Below are 18,033 nucleotides of genomic sequence, written 5' to 3'. Positions count from 1 at the left end.
TGAAAGGCGACGTTCGTTGTGGTCAGTTAGTTGACCCGGCAACCGGTGATCCCAACCGATGCCGCCACCACGTTCACGGTAAAAAGGAGAGTCTACGGAGTACTCTGTAAAGATATGCTCGGGTAACCGGCAAGTTCAGATCGTGTTTCGCATGCAAAGCTTCATGGAAAAAGGATAAGAGTGTTAGTCATGATTCCATTCTCAACGCTGCTAGCTACACAGGAACATTGGGCATCATCTTATGGCTCCCCATTTCGTATCCAGACCGAAATTTGCTCGATTCAAGGGAGATAACAGTCAGTTGTTTCCCTCTGCTTTTTTCATGAGATGGATAAAGACAAATCTGAAAAGACTCCATATTACTGCTGATCCTCCACTCATGTATAGACGAATTGTTGTCTGAAATCCCAAATAAACGCGTGTACCCTATTTCCAGCTACGCACTCTGGATGGTGATCTTCTTTGTCTGGGGAGCTGTCGCCTTGGGCACCACGATAGATAGCACTCCATGCCTCAAGTTCGCCTTTACCGCATCCTGGTCCACCCTGGTCGGGAAATTAAAAGACCGTTGGAACTCCCCAACCGACCGTTCGGATACCCAGTACCTTTCTCCTGTCTCTGTCTCCTTGCCTTTAGCTGCCTCTGAGGCTTTGCCAGGCGGAGTTCCGGACGTGTATGAACGCTCTGTGCGGCCATGGATAACTAGGGTGTGGGGGTCGCTGAATTCAATGTTAATATCTTTTTGGTCGATACCGGGCAGCTCGCCATCAAGCATGTATGCTTCCTTGGATTCACGGACGTCGAATTTCGGTGCAAAAGAGAGGGCACCAGAGCTTCGGTCGGCACGATGAGCGTCGTAGTCATCTAGGAGACGAAAGAGAGTGCCGAACTCGCTATGTGGTCCGCGCGGAAAGAGAGCCATACTGTTGGTCGTTGACGGAGAATTACTTGAGACGTATCTAGGATGATGATGGAGTAGAGGTGAGATTCGACGCGAGTAACGGGTAACTTTGCCTGTGGATCTGATGAGCTTCGAAGGAACTCGACTTGCTTGCGATCGCAGAGCCTGCATCTCACACACAAGATTGAATCCGCCTTTTAACCTGGAGCAATTGGATGGGTGAAACCTGCCTGTCCTTTTATGCTTTGACGTGTACTTGAGATGACGAAATGAATAGAAGTTCCCGAAGCATCTCGATGATACGAGATGCCGATAAGGAATACAGCCCAGTCATATAAAATGGCATGCTACTTACGCATGTTTTCGCCATGTGTCTCGCAGTCTGCGGTCAAAGGTAGCATCATTTCGTCATCAGTAGGGTCCAGTCCGTGGTCTTTGCCAGAGTTTATGCGAAGAGCTTCGACACCTGATAGGCCCTCTTATCCGCATCAATGCCTTCACACATCGAAAATATCCAGTTTGGCCGTTTTCTCAAGTGCTAACCGGGAAAAGTCACGCCACTCTGAGCCGTAGATCCGCCTGCAGCGCTGTACTACATCCTCGAAACCGCGGAGTCGCGCATGCGGAGTACATACAAAAACGTTGGCCTGCTCCGTGTGGCGAGAGTGAAGCCTGGACCTTCAATTGGCCAGTCGATAGCTTTGGGGTGACTGATGAGCTTCGCTAACAAGTTACTCAATGCGCATTTGGTCATAGCGCCACCGATGAGCTTAATTCAACATCCGCCCCGTTCGACCTCGGTGCCGGCCGGGCAAAACAAAGCAGCCGACACTGAATCATCGAGTAGGAGGTATCATTCTGCGGCTATGGATGAAACTCCTATAGAGTCTATTACGATTTATCCTTACAAGGCCAAAACCATGCCTGCCCGTCACTTATTGGCCGCTTCCGTTATACAGCAGCTTGTCTGTAGTGTCTGCCCCGGGAGATTGGATGCTTGATACTGATAGCTCCTTGATACGCTCACAAAGCCTGTCAGTCCCAATCTTTTCGGATGAAATGAGGACTGCAGCAACGCCAGCAACGTGCGGAGCTGCCATGGACGTCCCACGCATGACATCCCTGCCGCCATCGGGCATTGCCGACCAAATTCTGTCTCCTGGAGCGTATACGGCAACTATACAAACTCAGGATCAGGATCGGCAGGCGTGAAATTGCACACTACTTACGAGTTGGGCCCCAATTGGAAAATCTGGCTTTGAGATCGTTTTGGGTGGACGCTCCCACAGCACAAACTCCTCTAGCGCTCGCGGGTGTCGTGTATCGCGCGTCTTCCTACTCGGTGTCAGCAAAATATTCGGATTTGTGAGCCTCAACTGCGTACTGACATTGTTGTTACCAGCAGCTGCCACCATGAATATACCAGCTCGAACTGCGCTGGAGGCAGCCTCGTTGATGGCTCGTGACAGACCACCTCCAAAGCTCATGTTCATAACTGCTTTACCGGTGACGTTGTTTTGTCTAGCGTGATTCACTGCCCAGTTAATGCCTTGGATGATACCACCGTTGGTACCCTGACCGCCAGCGTCCAGGACCTTGACTGCAACAATTTTAGCCATTTTTGCAACTCCGTACGTCTTCCCGGCGATCGTCCCGGAAGTGTGCGTTCCATGGCCAATCTGGTCTACGTCGGAATTGTCCGCCGCGTTAACACCCCAAATGGCGCGCCCTTCAAACTCGGGATGCGAGATGTCAACGCCTGAGTCGACAGAATAAACGGTCACATTTTCTCCGGCTGAAGAATCATACACGTAATCCATTCTGCCCCGCGATGTGTGCGAAATTCGACCGAGCCCCCACGAAGGAGCGTTGTCTTGTGTTACCCAGCCAAATGCTCTGAAAGTACGCTGGGGTTCGATATAATTCACCTGGAAACTATCAGCTAAAATACAATATACCTTAGCAGAAGGGTCGCAGCTCGCTTACCCTGGGATCGTCAAGGATACTCTGTATCGTTTTGTTGTCGAATTTACCGCTGTATGCTTGCCATCCGTTGATATTATACTTAAACTTCACACCGTCGGCTGTGTTGTCAAAATCCCGTTTTAACGCGTTCGCCTTTTGAACTTTCGCCATAGACTTCACATGGGATTCAAAGTCAAGACCTGATAGTCCATCGTTCATTACAACAACATAGGAACCAGGAACGGCGTCTTTCTGGCCATCGAGGTTCAAGAGTTGAGCTGCCTGGACAACAGCCAATGCAGCCAAAAAACTGACTACCACGTTGATGCGAGCCATGATTTTCACTCCACAATAGTCGGTATCAAAGTAAAATTGTTAAGTTTTCCGGAGGTACAGGACGGCCATTTATGTCAACTGTCCTTGAGGGGTATATACTTATGTGTCCTAATACTTCCACCTCCGAAATGATGGCCTACGAAATTGGTATGGGACGATGCATACATATTGACTCCGATACTATTGATGTTGCTCGGATGCCGTTTCCATTTGCATTCCAGTCTCGCACACTTGCATGATGTGCATCAACACAGGAGGATTCGGAACGTAAAGAATCAGCATGCTCATTTTGCGCATACGTCAGCCAGCCGGTTCATGGTGATGCCGGGTCTGAGAAGAAAGCGTGGTTGGCTCCCCGCAAGAGACACCTCAGAAGCCGTGTAATTCAATCCACATAAACAAGCGTTGTGACCAGTATTCTTCTAGTGCACGGATAGGTAATGGAGCAGGTCCGGGAACGATGGTAGGAATCGACGTCAGCAATACTACATCCGAATATGTAGTGTAACCACACATGCGGATGAAGTATAGACTCAAGAATCAGCTTAAGGGAATTTGACAACATCCGTGCCGTTTTCGTGTCATTCCTACCATCCGCGATTCAAGTTTGATATGACTGCAGCTCATACGCGGCATTTCTCTTGACCATGGGTTCCCGCAGGAGATGGGGAGCTACATCCACATGAAATGCAACCAGTTGGCCGCACAACCAAGGTGTCTTGCTTCGAGAACAAATAGAGAAACTCCCATACTCAATACTTCGTACATGCTCGGAAATCCGCTAATCGGGAACCTTTTTTCGGCCCGATTGCATGTTTCTTTGAATTCTGCTATACATGGCATTCGTGAACGCTTTCCCGGAGACGGCGATCCACCCTGCCCGGAGACCCCGGGGTTATCTCCACCAACCTCTTTTTTTTTTTTTTTGGCGGGCAGTAAAGCGATTGACGAATGCCTGGCTGTCTCGCCATGGAAACTCGTCAATGGGATTGGACAGCGTACTTACCTCCCATCTTCCGACAGGTGCTTCAAGATCGTCAAGGTGGGAAGCACAGAGTTGACAAACGCGTACTGCTCTACTCCGTATGGGGGTTTCGAATGCATCTGTGACCACGGAACGCAATTGTACCAGGATATCACAGAGGATCGGGGACAACCATTGAGACCTTTTGCCGATGGCCCTTGATACTTCTCACACTAAAGGCATACGGAGAGGGGTTTGATTTACTAATATTGAATTTTCAACAAGTGCTATGAACGAAAGAGATTAAAAGAGGTTATTGGACTCGATATAGAACCCAGGAATAGAGGCTCATAGAAAGCATATATTCTATTCTTTGCATGAAAGGGAGGCACTCTTTCATTTATGGCTGGAATTATATAAGCCGCTGTAAAAAAAAGGAAAGCTTATTGCCAACCAAGGTATTTGAACACGGGTTAAAAAAAAAAAAAAAGGAGTCATTAAAAGGTACAGCAAAATCAAGGAACCGCTTTCAACTAGGTATTTACAATAGAATCACACCAGCACCAGCCATCGCCGCACATAAGAGATAAGCAACAAGCTGGAGGAAGTTAAGGTTGAGGGGAGAAATGGCCATTGGCGAGGCAGCAGAGGAGGAAGAGGAGCCATTCGGGACAGAGGTTACGCTGCCCTTGCCGTCCTTTCCAGCTTGCTCGATGAGCGAGCTGCAGGTGCCGGATGGTTCGATAGGGGATTGTCGCTTAGCACTACCCTTAAAGTCACATGCGTTCTGGCCGTTGCCCTTGGCAGATTGCTCTTCGTAGTACGAGTTGAATGCGAACGAGAGTTTTTCACGTGGGCTACACATGCTGTAGGCTCCATAGACACCCTTCTCTGGATCGGTGGCGATGCCTGTGCAGGCTTCCTCGCTCAATCCACAAACAGTGCCAAAGAGGTCGCCCAAGTCCTCGTCGTCGATCTTATCATTGGCAACGCAGCTCAAGCTCTTAACCATACAGTTGCAGAGTTCTCTGTTGGGGGTAGGAGGGAGATCCTTGTTTGATTTCCAGACTCTGCTGGTTGGGCAAGCTTGGAGAGCAGTGTTGGTGGGTTTGTAATCAGACATCTGGACGCCATCGGGATCGACTTTCTGCATTTGCTTCTGGAGATATTTGAAGTCTTCCAGCTTTTTGGCTTTGTCATTCTCAATCTTGACCAAACCTAAGGGGAAAAAAAATGGTTAGCTCGCAAGTAGACAGAGGGTAGATCAATAACATACCATAGTCGTTTTCTTCCTGGAAGTACATGTAGACAATACCACCGCTCAAGACAGGTGTCATTTGAGGGCCGTAAATAGCCCCAACTTCGGTGAATTTACGGGGTTGCACATGGTTGCAACCATACTCGGCGAAGAAAACGGGGATGTTAAAGTCCTTGAAATATTTGACAACGGCATCATATCCGGATTCTTTGAAGCTGGAATCTCCACACCAAGAGTAGATGTTATAACCCCAGAAGTCGATGGCTTCATCTTCAGAGTTGCAGTTGAAGTAATCAGCCATGTCGTCACGGATCTCTGCATCATCGTTTGTGGCGTATCCAACTCCCATTGGGCGATAATTCTTCCGTTTGATATAGGCCTTCATGTCACGAACGGCAGCCTTGACGAATGCACTAGCCTCAGTGTTGCTCTTGTTGTTTGTAACTTCGTTTCCGGCGAAGAAACCCAAAACGTTGCTGTATTGGGCAAGCTCATCGATGACGGTTGTGTAACGTTCATAGAGTTCATCGTCCCACTTGGGATCATCACGGTTGATGGATGTTTTTGGCTCTCCAAGGTCGGCAACAACGTAGATGCCGGCATCGTCGAGCATCTTCATACACTCGGAATGATCCTTTTTGGGATCGATGGCGTACACTCGGATCGTGTTTGTTCGCAATTCCTGCAACAGAGGAATGTCACGCTTGCAGTTATCAACATTGGCCAAAGGGTCTTTGTAATTGTCCGACCCGCTCGTGGTTCCGTTACTGGAGAAGTCCTCTGGATACAGGTTCATTTTTAGTACTAAATTTCATACCGCCGAGAGCATCCATGAATTCGAAAAAAAAAAAAAAATGATGGTGATGATCGCCACGTACCTTGGTATGCGACTCCTCGCATGAAACTAGCATGAACGGTCAGTTTCTATTTCCACTTCGCTGTTTTGCTTGGAGGGGTTGCGCTTACAATTCCGTGCCATTTGTTTTGTAGAAGAATTTAGATCCCTGAAATGGATACACGTCAGTTGGACTGTCCCCGGATCAACGAGAATGTTCGCGAGGTGGACCGACCTTGATAACGATAGGGTCGAGCTCTGCTGACACCAGCGAGCCAGCAACGACGGCCGTGCTGGCCAAGATATTTGAAAGTCTCATGACAGTGATAGATTAAAAACAATAATAGATATGTATATCGTGTTTATCTCGGAGTCTCTTTGAATGGGTAGTTAATCGGTCAAAAGCGATGGAGATGAGCGAGTTGCTGTGCGGCAAGAACAGGAGAAAACGCAGGTCTCGCTCGATAAAAGAAGGACGATTGAAGTGAAAAAAGTAGTTTTTAAACAAAAAGAACGTCGTGAAGTGGGGAGAAAGGAAAAGAGAGATGGGATCGAGGGGCGATCAATTCATTCAAAAGGCTGGGGAGGTTGAAACAGGGAGCGAGGATGAAAGGTAACGAGCGGTTTTGGAGTTGATGTCGAGCGACGGACGAGAAAGTCTGCCAAAGTGACGATCTGGGTAAGGAGCGCCTGGAGAAAGGGGCAAGCCCATTACGCGTCCCATACACGGTTCTGTCCAATCACCTGCTAGTATTGGCACTGTAAATTACAAGATCCGTACCAGTCAAGGGGCTATTTTCGGCAGTGCGCGCTGGGCAGGTTTTTCAGGGGGCTGGATGTTCGTTTGGATATCATGCTCTCACGTTTGAACCCCCTCATGTTTCCAGATCAAGTTGTGTTTATCAGTGAATATTAATATGTGAGAACCAACTCTGCAGATCTGATCTCCTCAGCCGTCCGCCGCTCTAGTACCAAGGGAATGTTGTACGTCTTGAAGAATGGGGCAAATATCGCATCGTCTTCCCACAGCCTTGAATGGTCTGCATCCTGCACGACGAACAGACCCATGCAATGTTGGGCAATCAAGAAAGTAACTGCTGCTCCCGCCGGAGATTTATTTCTTCTCGATGGAAGCCCGGCCACTCTGATTTTGTGTGCTGTGACGACCCTTGTTTTACATTTGCCATTTTTGGGGGGATCGGGGGTGGGCGGTTTGGGATGCGCATGTCTGTTTCGGTATGCTGAGCAAAGACCCAATGCGGATAGCATTGGTAGTCACCGGAGGAAACGGCTTGTTTTCTTCAGCAGGTGTTCCCTCCACCATTAAAGCATGCCTAGGATCACTGAAGAAAACAAGCTGTTTCCCCCGGTGGCTATCATTGATGCCATGTCGAGTTGTATTTATACTGTCGCCAGGCTATAGCCTATGCCCGAGACCTCATCATGTGTGAACCAGGAAAGCACATCTGGTGATAGCCTGCTAGAATAGAGTTTTGCGCATAACAGCATTTTAACAAGTACCATGGTTTCACCTGATCCTTCAATCTATGGTGCTTTTTTGCGTAAAAATTATATCCTGAGCACGGATCTGAATACCTGCTGAGTCATGGGAGAGTTCGGGAGAAGTGAAGCCTCTGCTGAGATTTGGATAACATTCCTACAGAGCCTCAAATGCCCGTGGAATCTCTGGAAGGCTAGGGCTGACCTTGGCTTGATGGGCACAATTTTGGTAACAGGGGAAAGGTGTTCGTGGCTGAGACGAGAGTATGTGTATATGAACTTAGGACACAGTCTCGAATGCAAGAACAACGCGGATCTCAATCCAGATTTTGATCATATGATTAAGAACGTCCGGTCCAACCCCTCTTCAATTGAGCAGACTCGATACGTACACCAAAGCATGTACATGCATGCTTTGTAGTACAGTAGTTTTGGGCTTTGAGACATCAGTTTCCCGTTGGAGAAAGATTCACAGAACATCAACGGTTAGCATTGCGGCATTTCGTGTACGTCAGGGATCAGCTTATGAAAAACGAGGGGGTTTCTGCTCTGACGTCGAGGGAATTCTGCAAGCAAAATGCCTTGTTTTTGATCGCGCCTGACAGTCCACTCGGAAGCTGTCGTCAAGACGTTGCTCGGATTTGACAGATTGTTGGCGGCAGATGCGTCATTGCCTGGTCTGGCAGATGAGCTGTCACCGCTCGGACTGAACAGCTCACCCATATGTCTCAAAAATTCCTTTTTTTTCCCTTTTCCTGTCAGATGTCCTCTTCGAAGTGAAACGAGCCCAGCTTCAATGCCGTTGTAAAAATCTGCAAGGAGAATGACAATCTCTTTATCGGAATTTTATCTCGCATGAATGATGGAAGAAAGCCTATTTTCGGGCCCGTTTTATCATGGCGGTTGGAAATGGCAGCTTCTGGCTTTGTTGCATTACCGACAGATTAAAGGACTTGGAAGGGAAAATTTCTATGTATTATTGCCTCGGTTTCATCAAACTACATCGTCGTCTTTGAGTTAGGTTGATCTTCATCAATATAAGGAGTAATGTTATCGAATATATACGGAGTAGAGTAGACGCATCGCCATGCTGCCTTGAGACCGTTGTCAGCACCTGTGTAATATAGTTACTACATAGTCGAGACTGGTGACTCCCAGGTCCGTTGCGAAGCACATGCTTGAGACACAGCCTGCGGCCAACACTGACGGGCGCTCTACATCAGTAAACGGGAGGTTTCAAGGCGACAATCAAGGTCTTGACCGTGGGCCCCGCGGAAGTAAATTTGGTAACTGTTTCAGATATTCCCCCCCCCCCACACCAACACTGTCCGCGGACCCAGCGTGGCAATTTGCAGGGAATCTCAGCACAGCCATCGAAACTATTCGCTGCTAGGTCGACTGAGAGACTGGGCTGGAGTTCGCGGGTCAATTTCCGACCGCCCAGGATACGTTCGCCCGGTTGCGTTTGGGCATGGTTGAGAGGACGGAGTAACGAACTCGTTAATCAGGGAGGACGTTTGGGGAAACAAACCGTGTCCCGGAAAGTTTTTGGGGAGTTCCCATGTATTCCCTGGTTCAAACGCGAGACAATCCTTACGAAATGTGTTTGGACTGTCTGGTTTGGACTGTCCTTTCAACAGCAATGCAGAGCATCGACATCCATCCATGTCCAGGGTTGTCTCTCTGGGTTCTTGATGCTGGCATCGTCCACCGTTAATTGGAAACCTGCCTGATCGCTAGAGATGGCGTGCCAATATTGTCAATGGCTGGCTTGTGGTCTTACAACAGAGTACACACATTATGTACTCCGTATACATGTTTGTATTGTGTACGGAGTAGGGTATCCTAGATACCTGATGTATCAGGCAGAAAAGAAAAAACCAAAAGCCAAAAACTCTGCTGTGAATTCCGCCACTCGTGATTGACAGTAAAATCAAAACTGGTGTTAAATACGGTAATTAAGGGTTACAGTACAGAGTACTCCCTGTACAAGCAGATTCTTACATACGTTGTGCTCCGTACGGGAGCATGGAGGACACCAAACCCGCGCTCAGATGATTTGGGGGTCTGGCGACACTTGTGTTTCTGCCCTATCAATTGTCCGCTCAACCCTAGGCTTCGAGATCTGAGGGGTCACCTGGTGAAGAGATGCTTTTTGCGTATGTTCCACGACAAGATGCTGAGAGAGTTGCGGTATTGAAGAGTTTTCATGTGCGGGAGTCACGCTCTTCTCGGTAGATTTGCCACCATCCTGGTGAAAGCTGAAGGGCAGCAAACAAGCCTTCAACAATTTTGAGGCACAAGGAGTTCGTGCTGGTGTGGTTTTTTTGAAGAGTCCAGCCAATCCCGCCTGAAGGGAAATCATCAGGATTTGAGTGGACCACATATTACCAGGGGTCCTGCGCTGGATAGGCCCATGGGTAAATCCCGAGATTCATTGGCTCAGAACTTCGCGCCCCTGTCTGGAGCCAGCCCGCGAATTGGGGGGGTTTTCGCTGGGGGCCCGGTCACCACAGTGCATTCCAGGCCTGGGAAATGCCATGAGGCGGTGGGGATCCTGGAGCCCATTTAGCGCCCAGGAGTCCAGGACGGTGCAGGACCGGACCCCTCTCGTCTTCCACGTAATTTGGGAGTGTCTGTCGCCTGCATGAAAAAGTGTGTGTATTACCGCTGAAACTTTCCGACATTACCAGTAATTCCACCGTCTGTGGGGGGATTCTATTGGCCGCTCACGTTCTTTTTTATCTTTGTTTGCATGCGTCCGCCAATACGGGTCGAGCATGAGCGCATCGCCGTAAGTTACACCGGCACACCCTCCTGGGGCCAATAATTAGGGAGAAAAAAGTTGGTGCCCTGATCAACTCCGCTCGCCCTGCTCTGGCGTCTTCCGTTGTCCTGATCTCTCGCTCCCCTTTCCCACCGCTGGCTTGGTGTGTGTTGATCTCCCTCCACTTACCTCAATCTTGTTCCGGTGCTCTCGTTCTTTTCTTTTACCTCTTCTCACACTCTTTTGTTTTTTGATCTTTTTTTTTTTTTGGCTCTCTCCCCCCTTACCTGTTGTTTTCCCTTGAACTCTTTTTCGCCCTTCTTCTCGCAAGGAGGAGGTCACTGTCCTGACTTACCCTCACACTCATTTGGGAAGCTGGACTGTTAGGAGTGACTTTCGCTGTTCCATTGATTGTGCCTGCCAGCACGGGCTCACATCCTCTCGCTGCAGCCACACAGAAAAAGCCCCATCGCTCTTCGCTCGTTTCACTAATCACCAAAATCGCCCGTGTTGATCATCACTCGCTCCAATCACTCGGTTCCTATCTTTATAGCCCTTCCGTCGGGGTCTCACAACTCTCCAGACTGTGGTTGTCAACAAAATTCACCAGCCAAAAAAACTGGCCTTTTGAATGTTGGAATCATAATCTTGTATGTTCCGCGAGTCGGGTAGTCTCAAAGGGTCTTCCGAGACACGCCCAGCCACTCCCCGCTTGATCGATACCTGCTGATAAGCTCGACCAGACGAATCCACTATCCGCCCCGTCTTGTTGCTATTCTCGGCTCTGTCAGGCAGCCCGCCACATCTTTGGTAGATGAGGTGAGTCCTTCTCGAAATTCTTTGATGTCGGCTACACGGGAGGAGTTGTATCTCTGCTGGTGCACCAGTTGTTGACCTGATGTTCTCCGTATCTATAAATTAGCATTATCGGCTTCTCCTGATTCATCATGTCGGCATATCCGCAAGGTGCTGGAGGAGGAGGAGGAGGAGGCGGCGGCGGCGGCGGTGCCCAGGATCCCTACGACGATTATCATCAGGGCCATGGCGATGCCTACTATCAAGATCAAGGATATTATGACCAAGCCGATTACTCCCAGCATGGGGATGGCTACTATGACAGAAAGTAAGAACGAGCGTTTTCTCGACACGAGTTTGTTTAAACTGACAACACCGGCTCCCAGTGGTTACGATCCCAACAACCCGTACCAGCAAGACGGTTACTATGATAACCAATATGGTTATCAAGACGATTACTACAATGACCAGTATTACGACCAAGGATCTGGCCCGTCCAACAACTGGCAGGGTGGATATCCCCGTCGCGGTGACTCTGAAGAGGATTCTGAAACTTTCAGCGACTTTACTATGCGATCTGAGACTGCCCGCGCAGCAGACATGGACTATTATGGCCGGGGAGATGATCGATATAATAGCTATAGCGACAGCCAGATGGGAGGCAGAGGCTATAGACCCCCTTCTTCCCAGATCTCCTATGGGGGAAATCGATCTTCGGGCGCCTCGACACCGATATACGGTGATTACAGCAACGTCCTGCCCCCAGGCCAAAGATCACGGGAGCCATACCCAGCATGGGCGTCAGACGCTCAGATTCCCGTTTCAAAGGAAGAGATTGAGGACATCTTTTTGGATCTGGTCAATAAGTTCGGTTTCCAGCGTGACAGTATGCGCAACATGTACGATCACTTCATGACCCAGCTCGACTCCCGTGCATCGCGTATGACACCAAACCAGGCACTTCTTTCTCTCCATGCGGATTATATTGGAGGAGACAACGCAAACTATCGACGGTGGTACTTCGCTGCTCACTTGGATCTCGACGATGCCGTCGGGTTCGCGAACATGAAACTTGGCAAAACAAACCGCAGAACCCGCAAGGCGCGCAAGGCTGCAAAGAAAGCACAGTCGGATCCCAACAACGAAGAGCAAGCATTGGAGTCTATGGAAGGCGATAACAGTCTTGAGGCCGCCGAATATCGATGGAAGACTCGCATGAATCGCATGTCACAGCATGAGAGAGCCCGTCAGATCGCTCTGTACTTGCTTTGTTGGGGCGAAGCCAACCAGGTTCGATTCATGCCTGAATGCCTGTGCTTCATCTTTAAGTGTGCCGATGACTACCTTCGGTCCCCGGAATGCCAAAATCGTGTCGAACCCGTTCCTGAATTCACCTACCTCAACGAGATCGTTACCCCGCTCTACCAGTATTGTCGTGACCAAGGCTATGAAATTTTGGATGGAAAATATGTTCGTCGCGAAAGGGACCACAACAAGATTATTGGATACGATGACATCAATCAACTGTTCTGGTATCCCGAAGGTATTGAACGTATCATTCTCGAGGACAAGACCAGGCTGGTTGACGTTCCACCCGCGGAACGCTATATGAAGCTTAAAGATGTCAACTGGAAGAAGGTTTTCTTCAAGACGTACAAGGAAACTCGATCTTGGTTCCACATGCTTGTCAACTTCAATCGCATTTGGGTTATGCACGTTACTGGTTTCTGGTTCTATACAGCCTTCAACTCCAAGCCATTGTACACCCCAAACTACGAACAGAGGTTAGACAATCAACCTAAGGCTGCCGCGACATGGTCTGCAGTGGGCCTTGGAGGGGCGATTGCGTCGCTGATTATGATCGGTGCAACACTTGCAGAGTGGGCATACGTCCCAAGACAATGGGCTGGCGCTCAGCATTTGACAAAACGATTGCTCTTCTTGATCGTGGTCTTCGTGATAAATTTGGGACCGAGCGTCTACGTTTTTGGAATCCGTCAGGATGACAAGATAGCCCTAGTCCTGGGTATCGTCCAGTTCTTCATAGCATTGGCAACATTTATTTTCTTCTCCGTCATGCCACTTGGTGGACTTTTTGGCAGTTACCTGACAAAGAATTCCCGACGATACGTTGCTAGTCAGACTTTCACAGCCAGTTTCCCTCGTCTTCGTGGAAACGATATGTGGATGTCGTACGGTCTCTGGGTATGCGTGTTCACCGCAAAGTTCGTTGAGTCTTACTTCTTCTTGACTCTTTCCATCAAAGACCCAATCCGAATCCTGTCGATCATGACGATACATCGGTGTGCCGGTGACGCTATTCTTAAGGATATCCTCTGTAAATACCAGCCCAAGATCCTCCTGGGCTTGATGTTATTCACTGATTTGGTGTTGTTTTTCCTCGACACTTATCTGTGGTACATCATCTTGAACACGATCTTCTCCGTTGCACGTTCCTTCTACCTCGGTGTGTCAATCTGGACTCCCTGGCGAAATATATTCTCCCGCCTCCCAAAACGTATCTATTCGAAGGTCCTTGCAACTACCGACATGGAAATCAAGTACAAGCCAAAGGTTTTGATATCCCAAATATGGAACGCCGTGGTCATCTCCATGTACCGCGAACACTTGTTGGCCATCGATCATGTTCAGAAACTGCTCTATCACCAGGTCCCATCCGAACAGGAGGGCAAGCGGACTCTACGTGCTCCAACCTTCTTTGTTTCTCAGGAAGATCATTCGTTTAAGACCGAGTTTTTCCCCTCTCAGAGTGAAGCGGAGCGTCGTATCTCCTTTTTCGCACAATCCCTTTCCACCCCGATCCCGGAACCGGTTCCCGTGGACAACATGCCGACTTTTACAGTGCTCATTCCCCATTATAGCGAGAAGATCCTCCTATCGTTGCGAGAGATTATCCGCGAAGATGAACCCTACTCTCGCGTGACACTTTTGGAGTACTTGAAACAGCTTCACCCACATGAATGGGACTGCTTCGTGAAGGACACCAAGATTTTGGCAGACGAGACCTCGCAATTCAACGGCGAGTACGAGAAGAGCGAGAAAGACGCAGCCAAGAGCAAAATTGACGACCTTCCATTCTACTGTATCGGTTTCAAATCGGCCGCTCCTGAGTATACTCTGCGCACTCGTATCTGGGCATCACTCCGTTCTCAGACCCTGTATCGTACAATTTCCGGTTTTATGAACTATAGTCGCGCGATCAAGCTTCTCTACCGTGTGGAAAACCCCGAAGTTGTTCAAATGTTTGGCGGAAATTCTGAAAAATTGGAACGCGAATTAGAACGGATGGCTCGTCGAAAATTCAAGATCTGTGTCTCCATGCAACGATACGCGAAATTTAGCAAGGAAGAGCGCGAGAACACGGAGTTTTTACTTCGTGCATACCCTGACCTCCAAATTGCATATTTGGACGAAGAACCTCCAGTCAACGAAGGTGAAGAGCCACGTTTGTATTCTGCACTCATCGATGGTCATTCGGAAATTATGGAGAACGGCTTACGGCGACCGAAATTCCGGATTCAACTTTCTGGCAACCCTATTCTTGGAGACGGTAAATCTGATAATCAGAACCACGCTATTATCTTTTACCGCGGCGAATATGTTCAGCTTATTGATGCCAATCAGGACAACTATCTGGAAGAATGTCTTAAGATTAGAAGTGTTTTGGCTGAGTTCGAAGAGATGACCACGGACAACGTTTCCCCTTATACTCCTGGCTTACCTCCAACAAAAACCAATCCCGTTGCTATCCTTGGAGCTCGTGAATATATTTTCTCGGAGAATATCGGTATCCTCGGTGATGTGGCTGCTGGAAAAGAACAAACATTCGGTACCCTGTTCGCGCGTACTATGGCTCAGATCGGTGGTAAATTGCACTATGGACATCCTGACTTTTTGAATGGTATCTTCATGACAACTCGTGGTGGTGTTTCCAAAGCTCAGAAAGGTTTGCACCTCAACGAAGATATCTACGCTGGCATGAACGCACTTCTTCGTGGCGGTCGTATCAAGCACTGTGAATACTACCAGTGCGGTAAAGGTCGTGACCTTGGTTTCGGATCCATTCTGAACTTCACCACTAAGATCGGAACCGGTATGGGAGAGCAAATGTTGTCGCGAGAGTATTACTACTTAGGGACCCAATTGCCTCTTGACCGGTTTTTCTCCTTCTTCTACGCCCACCCCGGTTTCCACATCAACAACCTGTTCATCATGCTTTCAGTCCAAATGTTCATGATCTGTCTTATCAACTTGGGAGCTCTGCGACATGAGACCATTCCTTGTGTCTACAAAAAGGGTGTGCCGATTACCGATCCTTTGAAGCCAACTGGTTGCGCCGACATCAATCCGGTTCGTGACTGGGTCCAGCGTTGCATTGTCTCAATTTGTATCGTGTTCTTGATCTCTTTCGTTCCATTGGTGGTTCAGGAGTTGACCGAAAGAGGATGCTGGCGTGCTGCCACCCGTTTGGCAAAACATTTTGGTTCATTCTCCCCGCTCTTCGAGGTCTTCGTGTGCCAGATTTATGCCAATTCTCTGCACAACAACTTGTCATTCGGTGGTGCTCGATATATCGGTACAGGAAGAGGTTTTGCGACTGCTCGTATTCCATTTGGAGTGTTGTATTCTCGTTTCGCGGGCCCATCCATCTACCTCGGTGCCAGATCGTTGATGATGTTACTCTTCGCAACGGCAACAGTCTGGGCTGCATGGCTTCTGTACTTTTGGGCATCGCTTTTGGCCCTTTGCATTTCGCCATTTTTGTTTAACCCCCACCAGTTTGCCTGGAATGATTTTTTCATCGACTATCGCGACTACTTGCGTTGGCTGTCTAGAGGCAATTCACGCTCACACGCCTCGTCCTGGATCGCTTTCTGCCGGCTTTCCCGTACTCGAATCACCGGCTACAAGCGTAAAGTGCTTGGTTCCCCTTCAGAGAAACTTTCTGCCGATGCACCAAGGGCACACCTGTCTAATATCTTCTTCAGCGAGATCGTTGGGCCGCTGGTCCTTGTCGCTGTTACGCTTATTCCGTATCTATTTATTAATGCTCAGACCGGAGTGCAAGACAACCCCAAGCCTACTAATTCACTGATTCGTGTCGGTATTGTTGCATTGGCACCAATTGCTATCAACGCCGGTGTCCTTGCTGCGCTCTTTGGAATGGCTTGTTGCATGGGTCCGATTTTAAGCATGTGCTGCAAGAAATTTGGTTCTGTTCTTGCAGCGATTGCCCATGGTGTTGCTGTTATTGCTCTCTTGGCTCTCTTTGAGGTCATGTTCTTCCTTGAAGGGTGGTCGTTCCCGAGGGCTCTCATAGGAATGATCGCGGCCACTGCCATTCAGCGATTTGTCTTCAAGCTGATCATTTCCCTTGCGCTAACGAGAGAATTCCGGCAAGACTCCTCCAATATCGCATGGTGGACTGGAAAGTGGTACAACATGGGCTGGCATTCGATCTCTCAACCCGGTCGCGAGTTCCTTTGCAAAATTACTGAACTCGGGTTGTTCGCTGCCGACTTCATTCTCGGTCATGTACTTTTGTTCTTTATGCTTCCCGCACTTTGCATCCCATTCGTCGACAAGTTCCATTCAGTCATCTTGTTTTGGTTGCGCCCAAGGTATGTGGCTTGATATCCCTTCGGTCATTAACCCTCATATCGTTCTAACAGTATCGTAGTCGTCAAATTCGCCCTCCGATCTACTCTCTGAAGCAATCTAAACTTCGAAAGCGCAGAGTTATCCGCTTTGCCATTCTTTACTTCCTGATGCTCATCCTTTTCGTTATCTTGATTGCAGGGCCATTAATTGCGCGTCGCTTCATCACCGAATTCCCGGACATCCCCTTTGATCTACTGCAACCTATTAATCAGGATAATGATGACACCACAAATGAAGAAACAGGTTCTGGTTTACCAGACATGGCGTCGGCCACAGCCCGGATGATGTTGCTTTGAACGTGAGAATACATGTGCATCTATGATTCCCAACATTGTTTAAGATGCTTCAGTGTATAACTAGGGTGTCAATACCGCCTTTCTGAAATTTTGCTGTGTCTCCCTTGATTAATGAACGGCACTGTCATCTTTTTTTCTCCACTAAATCTCCTACTTTTGTGAATTGTTGGTGTTGGAAGGGCTAGTTATCTGCGGGGCCAATGACAACCTTTTAGAACCTCTTTTTTTTATTATTCTCTTTTCCTTCCCTAGTATCAATGTCCCGTGAAAAATACCTTTCATGATGTGTTTTGCAGGCCATCAGTGTCTCAGGCTGCTAGCATGCAACCGTGACAATGTGTGAAATGCGTGTTGCCCCTTTTCTCCATCCTGCAGATGTATATTGTCAGAAAGGCCTGCCTGGGGTATGTTATTTTCCCCTTTTGTGCAAAGTTATAGAGTGTAATGAAATACTTTTAGGTTGTTAATATGAATGTGGTGATGCTCTCGATTGACACAGCCTCAGGATTTGAAAGTATAGACACTGCGCCCCGTTGGATTTGGAGGGTCGGTGGCTTGGAATGGAACTTAGCGATATCTCCACTTCTTTCTGTAGGATGAAGGGAGCATCGTCGTAGTCTAGGTATTGTGGTTCATTCCCGTTGCTGCTGGATTCCCTTCTGCCGAATATCCAAGATTGTGATCGTCGGCCAACACATGATTATTAGTAGATTTGATTTTGATTGACTGTATAT

At 48.5% G+C, this 18,033-nt stretch overlaps 4 protein-coding genes across 5 annotated transcripts; 1 reads left to right on the top strand and 3 right to left on the bottom strand.

The window, feature by feature from the left end:
• Window positions 1-128: 128 nt before the first annotated feature.
• Window positions 129-1,200, bottom strand: D8B26_001471 (uncharacterized protein). Of its 2 annotated transcripts, XM_066123547.1 has the most exons (2): window positions 1,078-1,200; window positions 129-1,014 (listed from the first exon to the last, which is right to left on the bottom strand). In XM_066123547.1, exon 2 carries the CDS (start codon window positions 920-922, stop codon window positions 437-439), a length of 486 nt encoding a protein of 161 aa, XP_065979621.1. In that variant the 5' UTR covers window positions 923-1,014; window positions 1,078-1,200; the 3' UTR covers window positions 129-436. The 2 variants fall into 2 exon arrangements, with proteins under 2 accessions (XP_065979621.1, XP_003065514.1); XM_003065468.2 differs by having other exon boundaries at window positions 129-1,200.
• A 636-nt stretch (window positions 1,201-1,836) lies between these two features.
• Window positions 1,837-3,202, bottom strand: D8B26_001470 (uncharacterized protein; the record flags this gene model as incomplete). The annotated part of the gene is made up of 4 exons (XM_003065467.1): window positions 1,837-2,078; window positions 2,131-2,236; window positions 2,290-2,829; window positions 2,888-3,202. 4 exons carry the CDS (start codon window positions 3,200-3,202, stop codon window positions 1,837-1,839), a joined length of 1,203 nt encoding a protein of 400 aa, XP_003065513.1.
• Window positions 3,203-4,476: 1,274 nt separating this feature from the next.
• Window positions 4,477-6,903, bottom strand: GAS1 (1,3-beta-glucanosyltransferase gas1). Its single transcript, XM_003065466.2, has 5 exons — window positions 6,495-6,903; window positions 6,391-6,428; window positions 6,303-6,328; window positions 5,443-6,204; window positions 4,477-5,384 (listed from the first exon to the last, which is right to left on the bottom strand). The coding sequence occupies exons 1-5, from the start codon at window positions 6,576-6,578 to the stop codon at window positions 4,708-4,710; spliced, it is 1,587 nt and encodes a 528-aa protein (XP_003065512.1). The 5' UTR covers window positions 6,579-6,903; the 3' UTR covers window positions 4,477-4,707.
• A 3,778-nt stretch (window positions 6,904-10,681) lies between these two features.
• Window positions 10,682-17,832, top strand: FKS1 (1,3-beta-D-glucan synthase). Its single transcript, XM_003065465.2, has 5 exons — window positions 10,682-11,176; window positions 11,270-11,345; window positions 11,449-11,649; window positions 11,708-16,963; window positions 17,023-17,832. Exons 3-5 carry the CDS (start codon window positions 11,474-11,476, stop codon window positions 17,297-17,299), a joined length of 5,709 nt encoding a protein of 1,902 aa, XP_003065511.1. The 5' UTR covers window positions 10,682-11,176; window positions 11,270-11,345; window positions 11,449-11,473; the 3' UTR covers window positions 17,300-17,832.
• The last annotated feature ends 201 nt before the right edge of the window (window positions 17,833-18,033 follow it).

The sequence above is a fragment of the Coccidioides posadasii genome, chromosome 1 (assembly GCF_018416015.2).
Source record: "Coccidioides posadasii str. Silveira chromosome 1, complete sequence".
In the NCBI taxonomy this organism is placed as follows: Eukaryota; Fungi; Ascomycota; class Eurotiomycetes; order Onygenales; family Onygenaceae; genus Coccidioides; species Coccidioides posadasii.
Note: the sequence above shows the minus strand (reverse complement) of the source record. Positions and strands in the feature narration are given on the sequence as shown.